Source organism: Chanos chanos, chromosome 4, assembly GCF_902362185.1.
Source record: "Chanos chanos chromosome 4, fChaCha1.1, whole genome shotgun sequence".
NCBI lineage: Eukaryota > Metazoa > Chordata > Actinopteri > Gonorynchiformes > Chanidae > Chanos > Chanos chanos.
The window spans coordinates 22,362,904-22,382,183 of NC_044498.1; the positions used below are offsets into that span (position 1 = coordinate 22,362,904).

At 43.1% G+C, this 19,280-nt stretch overlaps 1 protein-coding gene across 1 annotated transcript in view; it reads right to left on the bottom strand.

Moving 5' to 3' along the window:
* Positions 1–6,412: 6,412 nt before the first annotated feature.
* sipa1l1 (signal-induced proliferation-associated 1 like 1) overlaps positions 6,413–19,280 on the bottom strand; it is a 55,131-nt gene continuing 42,263 nt past the window's right edge. The window contains exons 9-21 of the mRNA XM_030771018.1: positions 17,629–17,903; positions 16,693–16,983; positions 16,312–16,464; positions 15,951–16,075; positions 12,823–12,920; positions 12,246–12,682; positions 10,780–11,001; positions 9,743–9,902; positions 9,202–9,424; positions 8,498–8,674; positions 7,772–7,880; positions 7,058–7,136; positions 6,413–6,628 (exon numbers count right to left, since the gene is read on the bottom strand). Coding sequence (XP_030626878.1) covers positions 6,485–6,628; positions 7,058–7,136; positions 7,772–7,880; positions 8,498–8,674; positions 9,202–9,424; positions 9,743–9,902; positions 10,780–11,001; positions 12,246–12,682; positions 12,823–12,920; positions 15,951–16,075; positions 16,312–16,464; positions 16,693–16,983; positions 17,629–17,903 — 2,493 coding nt within the window. The 3' untranslated portion in view covers positions 6,413–6,484. The remainder of the gene's footprint in view (positions 6,629–7,057; positions 7,137–7,771; positions 7,881–8,497; positions 8,675–9,201; positions 9,425–9,742; positions 9,903–10,779; positions 11,002–12,245; positions 12,683–12,822; positions 12,921–15,950; positions 16,076–16,311; positions 16,465–16,692; positions 16,984–17,628; positions 17,904–19,280) is intronic.

Genomic DNA, 19,280 nt, shown 5'->3' on the forward strand with positions numbered 1-19,280 from the left:
TGCCCTTATCCCCATACCACTTCCCACTTCCATTGCCTGGCACAGGGAGTGTTCATACACGTAATAGAGAAAGCGTCTAAAACAATGTTCCACTTTCTTTGCCCCGCTGATTAAAGGATAATTTTTCAAAGGCTGTGATGGTTCCATTATGTAAGGACCACTTTTCAGGGCCAAAGAAAGAACCACACATACCTCAGCTTCTTAACCTGGACTTGCTTGTATTGCTGTAATTTCTTGTCAAACCTTGAACAACTGTAAGACAAAATAACAATGTCCAAAAAATCTGATATTTAGATGATGTTTTCTTAGCTGATGTTCCACCAATAATCAGCAGTCATTAAAAGTTGTTGCATTCAGTCATAGCTTCATCATTCAATATATATCTTGCTGTCCACTTCACAAACCACTCAGACATAATGGACAATCACCACTCATGGAGAGTGGTCACTGGCATAAATGGACAGTGACTCTAAGTCATCTTTGCAGGTCAGATGAATAATTCAACCTAGAGACAGCAGTTTTATCCTTAGTGGATCTCCAGCAGCTTGGAGCATTTCCTTACGTCCAGTCTGGAGAGCAGTGATCATTTCTTATAGGCAGGAAAAGGCTCTGGCTCTTTTAGTGGAGGCTCGAAAGAGCAGCAGGCAGAGCAGAGAGAGCAGCACACCTGAGAGAATAAGAGCAAGTTACTCTATGGTAGGAAGGACAGAATCAGCCCATAATGCAGGTAATGTTACATCAGCTGGTCTTTACTGTGCTCACCAAGGCCCCTCCCAGCCTCTTCACTGATTTATCCCACCACTGACATGAACTCTTTTTCAAAAACTTTTCAAAAGCTGGTGAAGTTTTGTCCTGGTGGTGGTACAAAGTTCTCATCTGAATTTGTGGTTTCCAGTAAATTCCCTGATTAGCCCTGAGAGATTTATATTAGCTCCGGGTTTGGACAACAGGTGTTGGTGAGGACAAAACAGATAGGTCAAACGAGAATGGAGGAGTCCTCTGTTTAAAAAAAAAACAGGCCAAGACCCTTAACTAAAAACAAGATGTGAACGCAGCACTGTCTAGCTACTGCTGTAATATACAGTTTGAGGTGTCTTTTGTAAGACTTATGAAAATGATAATGAAATTTTACAGAGATAATTTACCAGTGAAAACCATCTTGAGGGGGAAATTGATATGCTCAAACTGAAACTAATATTCGAAAGATTAAACATTGATTCTTCATAGACTCTGCCTTTGATGAATTTCAGAGTAAAATCATTAAAAATGATCTTACATGCTGTAATCTAGTTTGAGCCCTTTCATAACTAATATTTGATTCTAGCTGTGACCCTACTGTGTGATTAGATATCTGTAATTATATACTGAATTTTATGACCTGTGCTTCCTGGGAGGACTTGACAGAAATGGTAGCCCTAACAGTAGACTCTCACAGTCCAAGCTTAAGTGCAGAGTATGGGTTCTGTGTAGCATAGTGTGAACAAGCGAACAATCTTGTACCATTAGACCGTTCGGACAAAGTGGAAAGCCGTGTAAGTGCTCAAATGTGAGAGAGGGGTTTTTTTATTCACACTGCCACTTTGAACACTTTCCCAGGGAAGTCCAGAGACATTTTTAGCAGTTCAGTGTGACAGAAAGGTTTGAAAGCAAGGGGTTCCATTTTAGGCACAGCAGTTCAGAGGTCTTGACAAGAACACGGTGTCTCTGATAACCTGTATGGTAACCTTTTGTGCATTCATTAACTCTGTAATACACTGACACTGAAAATATCACATGCACTCACCCCCAGATGGCATCTCTTCTGCATTCATACACACCCTTGTGTGTAAAATGAAAGTAGACAATTATGTGAAGTTCCAGGTTAAGAGGTTAGCTGTTAATGATGAACGCACGTTACGGCTTACTATCAAGTGAACAACCTGTATAGGGAACCACATTGAACACACAGGAGGCTGCTTCTCCTGTATGACCATAGGCCAGAAGTGAGTTTCAGAACTGCCTTGGCTGGAGAAGAGGAATAAGGACTGAATCTGGCAGTACTGTAGGGCTCTGCAAGCCTTTGCTCACTGCATTAATATTTCAGCAGCATTTCCTGCTTTCCATTCTGTAAGGACTGGACTTCTGCCTTTAGCGAGTAAATAAAGTGTTTTCATGTCTTTAGTGAGTGAGAGGAGTCCTTTAATGTCTTTAGTGAGTGAGTGAATGAAGCCTTTTTGAAGCCTTTTTAAATGAGCCAGTGAAGATTTTAATGACTTAACGACAGTTACACCCCCACATTACTTCTCTACACCGCTCCTCTCTTGTGAAGCTTTACAGCAGGGACTTCATGCTAAGTTCACTGAGCTTTGACAAGCAGTATAAACTCCGTTCCCAGGTTCCCAATAGTCTAAGTTATTTAAACTGTAACATAAACAAATATATTTACAAACCATTAGTAAGTACAGACTGCAGGTACATAAGAACAAAGTATTGTTTTCCTGCACTGTTGATACAGTGTACTAGGGCTATGATGCAAATATACAACCAGGAATGAAAATGTATGAATAATCAGAGTAGGATAAAAGGCATGTCTCCTCAACAAGCAGATGAGTGTCCGTGTGTCTGACTACCTTAAGTTAGTCCAGCGCTACCATTGTGTAGTGTGAGGAGTACAGTGTACAGTCATAGATTGTGTAGTACAGTGTACAGTCATAGAGTGTGTAGTGTGTGGAGTACAGTGTATAGTCATAGGGTGTGTAGGGTTTAGTGTATAGTCAGAGTGTGTAGGATTCAGTATATAGTCATAGGGTGTGTAGGGTTTAGTGTATAGTCATAGAGTGGGTAGTGTGTGGTGTTAAGTGTACAGTCATAGCCATAGAACGTGATGTGTTAGGCAGTCGTGCATTGGTAGTGAAAGTGTTAACATGACAATCAGAGTCAGATCTGAAGGAGAACATGAGGAGCCCTTGGCAATCCCAGACTGTTCATCTGTGCGCTCCCGTGATTACTCACTGCTAGGTGCAATTATCCCCCGGTTACCGTGGCAAAAATCACCCGCTTCAAAACACCCTTCACAAACGGTAAAACTGAGGAAAAGTGGACGGATGACAGACAAAAAAGGACAAAGGTCTAGCAAAGAAAACACAAGGACGCAGGTGATTCAACATTCACCTATAGGTATACAAAGTAATTTATTGGCCCAGAAAGCAATGGCAGAGTACACCTCATAGCAGGCGGCAAGCAGAGAACCTACTGTATGACCACTTTCAGAAGGAAAAAAAAAAAAAAAAAAAAAGGAAAAACAAAATACAGCACCTCAAAATCAAGTTGTGTTTTATAATTAGGAAATTTTAATACTGTAATCGTTGCAAATGTCTTTTTTTTCTTTGTTAAAACCTCTCCACTTTACAAAGAAGATGAACAGAATATGTAAACAATACGTTTTGTTAAATATAATGCTTTTTAAATGTGAATATCATTTAAAATGCATTTGTCCAGAGATGATTATTTTCACTTGGGGAGGGGAGGGATGCAGAGAAACACCCAATGACACTTTATAGGGACGCCTCAAAACCATCACATTTGGAAAAGTAGCTGGGGGATTCCCATATCCTCTCCTCTCCGTTAAGACATTAACATGTTCAACTGCAGCTCCACAAACGTTCAGCTAGTAGCAATCATCATTAACAAATAAAAATAAAAGTACAAAAACTAAAAAAAATAAAAAAAAAAAAAAGACAGTGCAAAGAAATGTGTAAGAGAAACAAAAACTTACAAAAAAAATATACATTTACATTCCCATAGTCTTCAATTTTTTACCTTTTTTAAACAGAACCAAATGTCAAAGAAATACAAAAAACCCCAGACAAAACAAAACAAATGTCACAAAGTATTAGCTGGGAAAACAAAGCCATGAGCTCAAACTGTTGACAACCGCGATGCTTTCCTCAGTCAAAGCATCTGTGTGATTTTATACCTGAAAGACTGACAGTGAAGTAAAAAAAGAAGAAGAGGAAGAAGACAGGGGAAAAAAGGCATAACAAATGACAATCCTAAGCAAACTTAATCCCTTACATTTGCATTTCACACAGTCTACAACACCAGGGTTGAAAATTCTCAATTTAAGCAAATTGCAGGACTGCTGGTACTGGTGGCACCAGTCATTCTTATATCTCAGAGGCCGACATCCCAAATGATTCCTAAAACAGAATCAACAGTCCTCTCTCACTGCCAGGAAACACCATATGAATTTGGACCCATTACTCAGAAATGACAACTTTACCAAAATAAATACATTCTCGTGATTTTGACACTGGCCTCACATGTTATGGAGAGACTACTGAGTGCCTGATAGAGTGTATTTAAAAAAAAAAAAAAAATTGGTTTCAGTGAGATGAAATTGACGGACCGCTGACTGATTGTAATATGAGGTCAAAAATTCACCACACTCCCAAATGATGGTTGTTGTTGTTGTTGTTTGCTGGTCCGCCTTTGTGTGGTTGGAGAGTACAGCGAGGTGGGGGTTGGGTAGTGGGGTGAATTGCAGAGAATGTAGAATTATATTACGAATTGATTCAGGATTATTGACATCTCTGGGCAGACCTCACTTCTGGCCGAGCCTTTCTCACACTGTTATATAACAGTAACCTCAAGCTAATAAAAGGCAAGACGCCCCTTAATCATAAAACCAGCCGGCACTGGCCTTCCAAGAAACAGGACACTGTTGTTTATGTGTGTGTGTGTGTGTGATCCGAAAAAGCCTGATTTTTTACACAAGGCCTGCTCATGGTGAGATTTCACTAGATCCTGTTACCAGTTCAAACACAGGTGAGAGTAAGGTTCTTACATAAGAGTCCATTCTTTGTTCTCTCTTTTTTCACTTACCTAGGCAGACCCCCTTTCAAATTCCTGATGTTGGCACAAATAACAGCTCTCAGACTGGGAAAATTAATACAAGCCTTTTTTTTTACTTTCATTATCCAAACAAATTCTGAATTTATAATTGCTGACTTCTATTGCTTTCATGAGAGTTTATGGCCAATTTAGTCTTTGATACATCTGAACACAGACTGTATACAGAGCATAGCAGAAGTAGAGTGAAGTAATCACTTTTCACCACCAGAGGGCACTGAAGCAACACAACAGCAGGCTAGGGGCACCACAAGTACACAGTTCAAATATTGAAAAAGAACAGGCTGAATTCTACTGAAATGGAAAAAAAGCCATCTATATAATGAGAAAGAATCCCTCCCAACTCCAGGTTAACTTGACGTCAGTTGTACTGCACACAGAAAGCAACTTATTTATTTACTTATAATACAAAGACATAAATAACTGAACCCCCCCAAACCTGCTCCCAGAAAATTGACTCATCCTTTCTGAATCAATGTCCTTAGGGATGGCTGGGCATCGGTCTCCGGTGTGTTATTCGTACCACAGACAGGAGATGGAGTCAGATTGCTTTAGCTGAGAAGAACCAAAGTTGAGAGAAATGTCAAGGTCGTTTTACCCTGCATTTGAAGTTCCTGCTGAGCAGAAGTATCTGAGCAGGCTCGCTGCTATTGCTTTTGAAAGTTGTACAGTGGAATTGCCATCTTTGCACGCATTCATTGTGGTCATGTCACTTCATGCTAGCCACAGTATCACACAGTCTCTGTCTATTACCAGTGAAGTTTGCCTGACGACCAAGTTTGGTCCCGTTCTGTTGATGTCTTGGTCAAATGTCAGTGCCCTGACATGTCACAACACGCTAGCAGACTCCCTACACTAAAATAAAAATAATAATATTAATAATAATTATAGTAATAATAATAATAATAATAATAATAATAATAATAATAATAATAATAATAACCTACAAAGCCACAGTGACCCTGCAAACCTCACAATATGGCAAGAGCAGCTCTCCCAGTCTTAAAAAAACAGAAATCAGCCAGAAAAAAACTTCATTAATTACTTCTCTGCACTGCAGCTAGAGAGCTACTAGAGACTGGATTGCTGCCTATTCCACAGAACTAGGGTGTCATGGAGCTGTAATAGGGCCAGTACTGGCCTAGGGGAACCATGAGAGAGAGGGAGAGAGGGGGGGGGGGGGGGGGGGAGGCATCTTCTTCTGTTAGAGGAAAGAGGCATCTTCTCTGGATGTCTGAGAAGGAAACGCAGCCGCTGCAAAAACTCCTGAGGAATTTCCGGAAATCTTGGAAAATCATAAGTGGTAGGAAATAAATGTCCATCAGCTGACGGGCAGTGGGCACTAACTTTGCGCAGTTTTACTGTTCCAATAAAAGAGGCACAGGAACAGTTTTGGGGTTTGTGCCGAACCGAAGATGGCGTGATGATCCTAACTGGAGACTATCGACAGAACAGGAGGACATTTTGTTGAAATGAAATTTGTGCTTAAGTATTGTCATAATGCACTGTATAGCATTATTCTCCTTCATCTATTCCAAATCCTCTTCCTTGTCCAGTTGCCGAATGACATCCAAACGGTTGTTCTGTGTTGGCCTCAGTTCATGTCGATGGTGTTAAACACCCACTCTGTGAACTTTTTAAGTTTCGCAGCCGAACTCTGGGACTCGTCCTGCAACCTCTGGTTATCTTCCCACAGTCTCTGGATCTGGGCCTGAAGTTTCAGCTTCTCCTCTCGCTCCTGGGGAGAAATGTGGTGGGGAGAGGGAGAGAGAGAGAGAAGAGAATGATTGCTGACAACTCAACAACAACACCAATTTCAACTACAAATATCGAAGAGTAAATACAATCAGGCAGGCTGGAAACAGAGGAAGAAAAACAGACACCTAGCCTGTCTGGCTAGATCAAAATAGCAACCGGAGAAGGAGGCTGTACATCAAATTACACTAAGAGCACAAAGCTGAGCAGTGAAAAGAGCTAGCAAAACTAATTGACTACAGAGAATCTGAAAACGCAATGGTCTTTGTTATATCAATATATGCATTGGGGGGGGGGGGGGGGGGGGGGGGTTACAGTCTGTCTCATCTTGTTTGGGGTTGGTTCTCACAGAGATATTCAATAAAATTTTGGAGATCTGTCAGATCTGTGAGCATTACACACACATCCTCACCTTTTTCAGATCCTCCTGCAACTTTTTCACCACAGCCTCCAGCTGAGTCACTTTCGCTGCCAGACTCACGGGGCCCTCACTACAGAGAGAGGTGAGAGGGCCAGTGAGACAGAGCTGATGAGGTCATTGCACCAAACAGGTGTTTTTACAGCAGGTATCACTGAGTTTTCTTTTTAACGTCTGATTCTGAGAGAACTATGTAAAAAAATAAATAAATAAATAGTCGGCCAGCCATCAACTGTAATTTGTCTGACCATCGGTACCCAGCTTCAACAGCACTTTGTTCCAAGTCAAATCATGTAGTTTGCACTATGAACGATAGTAGCTTAACTGGTGTTTCACTTTGAGTATTAACAGTATAGTTTAATTAACAAAAAAGAGCTTTTCAACCTTCACAGATAAGATCAAAGTCTCCTCATCTCGCTGACTGCTAGACAGGACTGAACTGAGAACCATTACCATACAGCAGCTGGTTAGCAGAACTATACAAACACGCAGAGTGGGCTAACAGATGCGGTTTTTATCAGTGTAAATCAAGTCTGCTCTTGAGGATTTTAGTTCTAAAATCTCTAGATTTTTAGTTCAACCTTTAATGTAAATGTTTAAACACCTTTAATGTGACTTGTTGACTAGCCACCACAGTGTGGCACTGGCCACGAAGGCCGCTGTGCTGCTGTGAAGCTCGATGTGAGGTGTGTGAGCGATGACTCCTACCTGGAGGAGGGTCTGGACAGCGCTACAGGCTGCAGCTCCATGTGCTGAGGACTTGATGTAGAACTGTCTCCTCTGATGTCCTGAGAACTGTACACAAACCCCCTCTGGACTGAAGGGAGGGAGGGAAAGTGAAAGGGTGAGAGAGAGAGAGAGGGAGAGAGAGAGAGAGAATGAAAGCATGGGAAAGCATGTGAGATGGCAGGCAAGAAAGCAGAGAGAGAGAAAACAGAGAGACAAGAGGGAAATGTGAGGAGGTATATGTGTGAGAAAAAGAGTGAGCATACGATAGAGAGACACATAGTAATTATGATGACAGTGATGATAACAATGATGGTGATGATGATGATGATGAAGAAACAGCAATGGGGAAAAAAAGTCATTCCAACGCAGCCGTATGGCACACTCAGCATATATGAGTAAGACTGGAGCCCATTTCATACATTCTAGCATAACAGTCTGATAATACAGCTGATAAACTAAACCAGCTGTGCTGGTGTTTATATCTGTCAGGTGAAACAGCTGGACAGGAACCACAATACTGACTGCTACATCAGCTGCTTCATGGATCTATCTACACATTTAAATCATCTAATCAATCAATTAATTATACAATCTACCGATCCACTCAAGAGACAGCATACAGCTGAGTCTGTGCTATTCTGTCAGAGAGCTGGATTGCACTAATGTACTACTGGGCTCCAGGAGAGAAGAGAAACAGGGGCTCACAGCGTGGTCGTCTCTCCTCACCCTCGAATGCATTGGCGGCATCCACCAGGTGGGTCCAGTCCAGTCCACTGTCAGTGTCAGTGTCCGGCAGGGGCATGAGCCCCAGTTCGTGAGGAGGGGGGTGCCTTTGACGCTCATGCAGGTCGGCCAAAGATGTATCGGATGCCGAGAGGTCACCTTAACACGGTGATGAGTTAAGAGAGGTTCAGACAGTAGTCTCGCGTGGTCTTTCACAGAACAGTTAGACATAATGTAGATTCAGATAGTTTATATGACTGAAAGTTAGAGCACTCAGATTTACAGAGAGCTTGAATCTGGTGTACAACCAACATGAAAGTAGAGTATTGGTGACTTAAATATACCTCCGTTCTTAGCTTAATCACACACACACACACACATAATGTTGATTCCTTTGCGGTGCAGTTGTAATGTGTGTGTGTGTGTGTGTGAGTGAGTGTGTGCAAGTGTGTGTGTAAGCTCAGATAATTTATCTCTGTTAAAAATGGATACAAACTTGTGTTTGCAGCAATGCCTCTGTAAGTGAAGTTTCCAACTCAGTGGGGATTAACTAAACTTTATGGGCCTGGATCGCATGAAATTTTATTGCAGCATAAGCAGGAAAGTTTTAATGAGAAAACTGTAAACAGCGGCATTAGGAGACACAGACCAGCTTTAGGGGATGGGGGGGGGGGCTGTTCTCTCACCATGCATCTTAATGCCCAGTTTGTAGGAGGGTCTGCGGAGGGGCGCACCGCGGGTGGTGGGCGAGCGAGGGAGGGTGGAGCAGCTGAAGAGAACGTCACTAGCCAGGGCCTGCTCCAGCACTGAGTCTCCTAGCGATGGCAGCCGCTGCCCACGGTATATGCTCTCATCTGATAGGGTGCGGTGGAGAGAGCGCCGCCCAGAGGTGGAGCCAGAGGAGGTTGACTAGAGATAAAAAGAGGGAAGTGAAAAAAAAAAAAAGAAAAGAAGAATCTTCTTCTTTTTTGAAAGTCCCAAACAAATCAAATGCAGAGGAGACAAAAACTGTTTGGTATGTTCCAAATCAAATCTTTTTCTTAGAAAGACATTTCACAGTTTTTCTACAATTTTTTTTAGCGTCGACATTTAAGAAGAGGACTGTTTGATAATAGAACCTAGTTGTGTGAGAGCTTAAAAACAGAGAGGCACAGGTCAAAAACGTCTGTGTCTGCAGGAGGCTGATGAGCGCACGGGGGGGGGGGGGTGGTTGGGGGGGCGGTGTACCTTGTCCTCGTGGCGGATGGCTGGGGGACTGTCCAGAGTAATGAGTTTCTTCAGGTCGTCCTCCATGGTGGACTTGCCCAGGGGCTGGGGTGAATGCAGGTCCCTGAGAGATGGTCTGGTCTGAGGTGGGCCACACTCAACCCCCTCACCCTGGGGCCTTCTGACACAGTAAAAAAAAAAAAACAAAAAAAAAAAATGAGAGGAAAAAAAAAACCTCATTGTTGAGGAAAATGGAAATTAGAAGAAGACTAATCTAGTGAAATCTACAGTTTTCGAGAATTTTTTTAGAGAAATATAACAGTACACTAAACTGTGATGTTGTAAAAAAATTGACCTGTGTAACCCATTACCATATTTACATAAACCATACAGATCATCTCAACTGTGCTGTCATAAGTAGCTCTGCATATATGAGAGATATTGCCAAACAGGAAACATTACCAATGGTACCTGTTAGCATACAATGGGAGACTTCACTGCCTCTACACAGTAACATCAGTCACTATGTATTACACTTGATGGGAAGTATATAGTTATGGCTATAATGGTGTTATGAAGCTGCTGCAATCAACAACAGCATTATTGTTTGTCACCGTAAAATTATTATAGTGTGGGTGGCTGAAGCAAACAATTAATTAATTTAGGAATTATGAGGTAACTGGGATGCGGGTCATAATCATTTATTTTGACTCACTTTCCCTTCAGGGTTTGGGAGTAATAAACAGTTATGTGATTATATGGAGTAATGCTCACCAGTGACCACTGGGGGGCGATTATACATCATCAGAGAAAATGGAAAACGCAACAGAGAATTGCATCAATGGGGGTGTTCATCTCAACATAGTTTAGCTAATCTGTCAAACCAGAAATCTAGCTCTATTACACATAATTCAGCCAATAATGAGACAAATCATTTTTCAGTAATGCTAATCCTGATGTGTACAGTGTGCTAAAACAAGAACATGTTCCACTGCTGGATAACATGAATCACAACCGTCCCCTCTTTCGGTCATGAACCAGAGTGCAGAGAGGCTTACTTGCGAGTGTCTCCAAAGTCCACAGAGTTGATGGTACTGCCAGGTTTCCTCCAGCCTATCAGGTACTTGCTGGTGGCTCCCTGTCGGGGGTAGAAGCTCTTGGGCCCTGGAGAGACGGAGCTTTGGGAGGAGGGGGAGGTGGCTGAGGATGACTCCTCACGTGGAGAGCTGTGACTGGAGCTCAGCACCATCGGACTGCCCGAGTGTCGAGAGCTCATGGCACTGCAGATGAAGAGTCAGGAGGGAAAGAGACAGACATGCAGGTATTTAGTATGAACACACAACCACATACATACTCGTATACACATCCACACATCTCATGGCACAGTAGATATAAATGCAAAACAACAAATACATGTGCACACGACCAAGATCACAAGAAAAATGTAAGCATTTCATAGAAGATGAAAAGCAAGGTCATCTTGACCTTGACAATAACATGAAATGAGTCAAAAGCTGTTCTAGATCAGCCATTGCATTAAAGGTATGTCTTTTCTACTTTTGCTTTGAGTAGGTGATGGCTGAAGGTTGGTCTAAACATTTTACCCCAACTGTTTGTTCATCAGAAAGAAAACAGATATGACAGTTAAACCACTGGTGAGTGAAAATTTAATTTGGGAATAAGGGAAGGCTGATTTCAACAAACTCATTTATAGCAAATCAGTTTCTGCTTTTCCCCTGTACAGGATGTTTTATATACGTGCCCACGCAGCTGTCATCCAAGGGTTCTTTCAGCTTTTGAGCAGCTTCAGTCGGCTCAACGTATACATGAATTCAAGGCATGTAGGTCATTACAGAATGTTCCAGAAAAGGTAAGAGTACAAGCTATAAAAGTGGCTGACATAACAGGTTTAGAAATACTATCATTTAGAAAAACTATTGAGGAAAATGGAGAGGAAGTGGAGGAAAGTGAAGAAATATGAACAATTCAGTCCATCAACATCGATACTTGCAAAAAAAAAAATACGAGAGATGTTTCCTGCTCTCTCTCTCTTTTCTTCAACATGAACTGTAATCTTGCCGATGCATTTACACAGCATTATGGAAGTCTATTCAACCTTGCGTAGTTATGTCGTAACTACTTACGTAAGTTTATGTAAGTAAGGCAGCGTTAAGAAACTGTTATGAATCAATGTCAACTGTGTCAATTGTAATGATATAATGTAAACATACTGATATACTGCTGTACTGTATATGTTGTATTAGTGCTCCCACAGGAATGAGGTTCAGTTTTCCATAGGATGTTTAATGTCCAGATTATTAATGCCCATAATTTAATCTTCACTATGTTTCTTCAAGCACTACATGAAAAGAATATGACATACAAACGCCTGATGAAGCATCTGTTTCATGACACACAAAAACAACAAACCCTGGGGCTTGGAAGGGCATACATATGTTAGTGTGTAAATTCCTATGTGTCTTAGTACAGGTTTGATAGATGGTGTGAGTGTCATCATACACACCCGGAGTGTGTCGGCATGTCACTCAGACTGTACGAGCTCCCATCCCGCACAAGCAAATGGGTCGGAGGGCTCCTGGCAGGCCCCTCTGGACCGCTCGGAGACACGGGCGATTCCGCAGCGGGCGGAGATCTCTCCAAAACGCGACGGCCTCCTTCGGTGGGGCTGTGCCAGGGTGAGGGGGCCCTCTCTCTGGAGCCCACGGCCAAAAGGGAGCTGGAGCTACCGTGGTGAGTGCCGTAGGAGGTGGTGTCGATGCCGCTGTCGGCCGAGGCGCCCTGGAGGTAACTGCCCCCACCCAAACCGTTGGGCTCAGAGTCTGGCTGATCACCCGGTCCTCCTCCACCCAGCTCATACCATTTCTCATCGCTGTGGCCGCCACTGGACGCGCTACTGGACAGGGTGTTGCTGCTGGAGTGACCAGAGTAATGGCCCTCCGACTGAGAGAGAGAGAGAGAGAGAGAGAGGGAGAGACAGACAGACAGAGTACATGGTTGTACATCCAGATGATCAAAGCACCAAAGCACCATCAGAACCAAAGAAGACTGAAACTGGGGAGGAACAGGGTAGGTTCTCTTACCTGGCTGCTCTTTTTGGGGGACAGGTGAATGACCTGTTCCTGCCTCTGGATGCGAGGAGCTCCAGAATAGGAAGATCCAGATTTAGTAACAGGAGCATCTAAACAACAGAATCAGACGGAGAGAAAGAGAAAGAGAGAGAGAGAGAGAGAGAGAGAGAGAGAGAGAGAGAGTGTGTATCCAGTCAATGTTTAGCTGAGAAAAAAAAAAAACCAAATAATACACATTGAGAAGCCAGGGATGATGCAACAACAGCAAGGAACACACCAATGAAAAACACAGACAAGCATGCGCACGCACACATGCGAGCACACATACACACACACAAAAACCCTTAGAGTTGACCCTGCCACTGGCTCCTGTTCTAAATGCTCCTACATTTAACACAATCACAGATAATTCAATTTCCAAAAAAGCTGGCTTTCAAAAGAAGGCCTCTGCATGTACAGCACATCCTAGGCAAGCTCTTTTCATGACAGGAAATTCCGCGTAAATGAAACTATTGTGTAATTGCTGAGGAGTTATATAACTGTAATGTTGCAAAAATAGATGGTACTGGCAATTAGGGAACACAGGACTCCTGGAGGGGTGTGTGTGTGTGAGTGTGTGTGTGTGAGAGAGAAAGAGAGAGAGAGAGAGAGAGAAAGAGAGAGGGAGGGAGAGAGAGAGAGAGAGAAAGAGAGAGGGAGAGAAGCAGAGAGAGGAAGGGAGGGAAAGAGAGAAGACAGAGAAGCTGGCGGACACTCTGAGATGTTTGAGAAGTTCTTGTACTTGTATCCAACTGTCTGTGTTCCTTACAGTCTACACAACCAACTTCAATGTTCCACCACTGCGTGAGAACAAACAAAATGGCTATGGAGTCCAAACCAGAGGTTTCAATAAAGTCTGTTTGGCTATTTGTGGGCAAGGCCTTCTGTGTTTCCTTCTGCGTTATTCTATTAGTCTCTCTGGCAGTTTTTGAATAGAGGGGAAGAGAAAGGGAGGAGGCAAAGGGGCTGAATGTTTCCCTCAAGTGAAGAAGTCTGTCCTTTCTTCTCTAAATGGATCACTTGTTCTGAACTGTTCACCTGTTTATTCAGTCAACACAAAACTGAGAACTGAGTAAAATGTCCTTCAAAATACTGTCTCAGTTTACAGTGAGGCATTATCTTTTCCAAACTGTCCTCTTGGTCTAGAGCTAATGTATAGGAATAAAAATGCTTCAGTGTGAATGTACACTTGACCCAGGTCACTGCTGACTGTGAGGGAATCTGTGACCTGAGCAGATGCCTGAAACCAAGAAAGCAGACCGCAATTTCAACTTCTGGTTGAAAGCGTATCCGGTCCCAAAGTCCCAATAACGTCCTGGCAGGCCAGGTCCAAGCATGGCCTTTGGATCCGGCTCTGTCTGGATGAAGCTAAGAGAGAGGGCAAAGCAGGTCATCTGAAGGTCAAAAAGTAAAGATAAAGGTTGCCAACATCCTCCACGAAAAAAGAACCCAGCCCTAAACATCGCCACCACAAAAACCAGAAGCCATTTTCTGCTTGAGCGGATGAAAGGATGGGAGTAAAAGTAGTAAAAGAAAACACAATGAAATACAGGCATGGCCAATGAAGAAAAAGAGAGAGAGAAAGAAAGAATCTATGGGCAGGCCCAACCCGAGTCAATCCAAGCCTGCCAAGCCTGCCAAGCTATAAAGAATAGGAGGATTCCTGCCGAGGAACACAAGGGAAATGTGGTAAAGCAGAGGAATGGAGTGGGAAAGAGAGGCTGAAGAAAAATACACAGAATGGGTGGGGGGGGGGGGGGGGACATGAGTCACAACAGATTTCAACCTTGAACAGCGAGGTGGGGGGGGTGGCAGAGAGAAAGACACAGTCAGACAAAGCTCCGCTTAAACAAGTGTACCGACAGGAAAAAAAAAAGGAGAAGAGTCCCTTAGGAGACTGGCACAGGCAAAGAGAGAACTTTTGTTTCTGTCTTTCTTTTCACTGAGTGGGAGCCCTGTGCAATCAGACTCAAACAGGTTGTCAAATGCTGTTGACGTGAAGGGTATTCAAAGCGTAACAGGAAATACAGAGCAAGACAACCACAGTATGGATGCCAGGTTTTTTTTTTAGTAGGTTGGGTATGGGGGGGGGGGGGGGGGGGCAGACATTGTAGTGAAGCACAAGGTCAGAATGACAACAGGAAGAAACCATCAAGGCTTTCAGGAGAGTGGCGTCCAGGAATGGACCATTCCAAACGGATGGACTCAAAAGGCCAAAAAAGGAAGAAAAGGAAAACGTGTACGTGTGGGCTGGATCACACAGGAGACCGGCCTGCATGTTTTGGACTCATGTACTTCTTGTACTGTGTAAGATAAGATATGTGTAGGAGAGTATGTGCGTTGACACACAAGACTATATGGCTAAGAGATCACAGGCTAATCCGCTTACTGCATAGAAGAGCTTCAAAAAGAATCATGAGGTTTTAGGTCAGAATGATGCTTCACTTCCGCTTGAGTTCATTTGTGAGATGAAAAAGAAGACCTACCGAAGGACATAGAATTAAAAAAAAAACAGATAAACACCTTCTTGAATCTGTCCATCCTTGCTTTGAAGCGTGAAGAAACAATGTGTCTCTCCAAAGTAATTCAGTCCGTTCTTGGCAAAAAAATATGTGTGTTCGCGTGGAACTAGTCCATCGAAAACAATTCTCCTTTTCATAAGAACAGAGTACAGAGTTGCTAGGGATAGTCATGTAGACATCAGTGCCACACAGCTGTGTTTATTCTGTCAGAGTAATCATCTGTCAGTGATGTACACCAGAGACTGCATAACACTTTTCCATCGAAAACCCACATCTGAACAGACATATAGTACCTCAGTTACTATATCTTGCAATATTCTTTGGGTGTATCTACAGGTTTATTCGTTCACTTATGCATGTGTTCAATCATTTGTGTTGGTGGTTTCTTCATTAGTTCCTGACATGAGTTTCTTAACTGATTCCATAACCAGATTCTTTGCGTACTGGTTCATTCATTCATTCCCTTGTTTGTTCATTTTGTCATTCATTCATTTGTTTGTTCATTTTTTCATTCACTCATTTGTTTGTTCATTCGTTCATTCTGCAGATGAGAGCAGACGTTGAAATAACAGGTCTAACCTGGCGCTGGTCTGTCTGACCCCTCCTCCATGCGAGGCCAGCTGGGCGTTGACCTTCCACTGCCACTCCCCTCTCCCATGATTTGACGCTCTGTTGGAAGGGGGGCATGTCTGTTGGGCCCAAATCTGCAATACACACACCCACACACACTTGTCAACTAATAACCAGGCGCAGATGAGATTAAAATATGGATGTGGTTTACATGGTCTCATTAAATTCACATCTGTTCTGGTCGAAGAGAACGCAAACTGGAACAGCAGACAGACAGGGTTTTCAAATGAAAACTTTATGGATGATGGAAGTTCGTGGGAAGGAAGAGAAAGGGGGGTGTGGTGAGTGGCTTAACCAAGCAAAGCCTCACCCCTCAGGCATGGACTTCTGCCGCCAATGGGCTGCACCTCCAGAGCCCGTGTCTCCAGCGCAGGAGAGGTTGCTTGGAGAGCTGCGGTTGTGAGGAGAGCGGCCCATCGATATTGAAGATCCCAGTGAGTAGTTATCAGAGGCAGGAGACATTCTGGGAGAGATGAGAGAGAGAAACAGTGCACAGAGAAAAAAGCAAAGCACAAGTGAGCAGAAGAGAAACAAGCGAGGAGAGTGAAAGAGTAAGAGAACATACAAGAAAATGAAAAAAAAAAAAAAAATTAAAAATTAAAACAGTAATGAAACCACAGCACAGCATAACCTTTCTTAATTAAGCTCTTCTACTGTCCCCCAAAAGCCATCGCACACATTTTAAGTCTACCTCTTGGAGTCAAGGGGTCGTCCGTCGCTGGACACACTTCTAGGGATGGCTGCAGCCCTCTCTGAGCGTTCAGCAGAGAGGGTCTTGCCCATGCTGGCACCCAGGCTGACGGCGCGGTTGGGTGTGCCGCCGTGGCTCTGGGGTGAGGCCGTGAGAGACTGCTGGGGACTGGAGGAGGTTCGGTTCCATTTGTTGTTGTTGTTGCGGAAGGGGAATTTGTACTCGAATGAGCCGCTCTCGTTGCTGCCCTTATACTCCACCACAGGCAACCGCATAAGCTCCGAGCAACCCCTGAGGAGGAGAGGGAGGAAGTGTGTAATTGGACTACATTTCCCAGCGCTCCCCCTTTGAGCATGCTTTTACAAGGGTTCTACCTCATAAGAATATGCTATATTCAGCATTCACTGCTATGAAATGTAACTAATTACACTAATTAGTGTAATTAATTAACTCATTACAACTATTGATCTTTTTCTTTTTGCTCTGAAAAAAAAAAGGCATTTTTTCTTTGTAAACGTAATACGAAACATGATAAATGGACTATTGGAGTTAATCTTCCATGCAAGCTCCACTACCACATGAACCAAATTCAACCCTTGGTACCAATATGGGGAAAATGAGTTCATGTCTCTGCTGTCCAGTACCAGCAACAGGGAGGTGGCTCAAGCGCCAACACAATGATCTGATTGGTTGTAATGATTTCGCAGACAGACAATACAACTCCATCTGAATGGAACTGTATTCTGATCTCTGATCTCTAATCTTAATCCTAGTCTACGAATTCTGCCCATTATGTTTGAAGAGACCTTCCCCTTCAAACAGATTACAGGGCCATTCCTGGCACTAGAGACTGTAAAAGCTTCATTCATCTCAAAAACCAAGGAAGACCACGAGGAAGAAAATGAGTATTTCGGAAGGTCGGCCGAGATGACAAACCTGCGGGGAGTGGCATCCTCATGTGGAGGGATGATGACCACTTTCACGGTAACAGAGGTGCGCAGCAAGTCGATCATCTGCTCATGGGACAGCGTAGCCACGGCGACCTTACAGATCTCAACCAGCCGGCTGCCCTGGCGCAGACCTGCTTGCCAGGCGTAGCCATACGGCTCCACCTCTGCCACAATGCCCTCATAGTTGACATGGAAACCCAACTGGCCCAGGCCATTCCTGCGCAAGGTCATCTCTGTGGTCTCACAACCTTTAGTGAGGTGCTGTGTGTGTGCGTGTGTGTGTGTGTGTGTGAGACAGAGAGAGAGAGAGAGAGAGAGATGGAAAGATGGAGACAAGCACAGAAAAAGAGATAGAGAACTTTCACGTTACTTACACTTCATGAGGTTTTTCGTGAATAAATATGCATACAGACACTCTTAACAGAAACTATTTTTGCTGCTGGGGTGCATTTGGAGCCTGAGGGCACACTCTGGTTTTTGAAGTCTCTCTCAGTCTCTCTCACTCTCCCTGATATGGACTGAATGACTGAAATAGTAACCTGAGGGAAAACTCTGACACATTTACTGGTGTCTGAACACTTAAACACTGCCTGCATCACTCTCCTAAACACAACATGTGACAAAAAAAAAATGGGAAAAGTATGTTACGATCAAATCAGGAAATCTATTAGTATTCAAAACAACGCAGGTCAGCGTGAAGCTGACATGTTGTTCCAAATACTCAATTGTACATCCAGGGTGTTCGAAATTCTTGTATACCATTTGAGCATATATAATGCAGAACATTATAAGAACTAACATGTTGTTATGCAGTTAGCATAGAACTAACATTGTAGTTCTATGCAAGGGAGACAGAATGTAAATGCACAATTACTGGCTGCACTAATGTAATGTTAATACTCATTATGTATTCATCTGAATTACACAGCACATGTAGAGTTCTGTTACTAACCGAACAAAAAAAACACAGTTCAGAAGAGATACACTTAATGAAATACAGTTGCTGAACTGGCATAACTATCCAATCACAAAACAGAACAGGGTCAGATTTACTGAACAGCACTCTCCACTCGGAAAGAGCAGAGACAATCCAAGTATGGTACAACCTTAACACTGGTTTATTCTGCCTTTTCATGGCCATATTTCTTAATATGGAGACTGACATTCAATGCTCTGACAAGAATGCGAACATATCCGCTTTTACCAACCAGTTACCATAGCAACAGCTCCTGCACTTGGAGTGGATTTTTCTGTGACATCACAGGCAGGGGGCCAAAACAAAAGTACATTCCTGCCTCCACACTGCTATGTGAAAGCAAAGAGCTTCGCTGGTACATTCAATAACGCAAAACACAGTTAACTTGTACACCAAAGATATCCTTACATTGCAATAATAACTGTAATTATTGTGAGGACGGTATATTTTTGTGACACTTTGTGAAAACCAAATGGTAAGTACACAGGGAGCAAATGCTGTACGGCAAATTGGCAATATACTACAAAGATATACATGTAACCTTTCACGACACTTCACTGAGCTGTCTAGAGAGTAAATATAAATGTATTTGGTATGAGTGGATTAGTGGACAATTAGCATATCTTGCACGTCCTCTCAATCTACTTTCTGTTCCTCTAGGG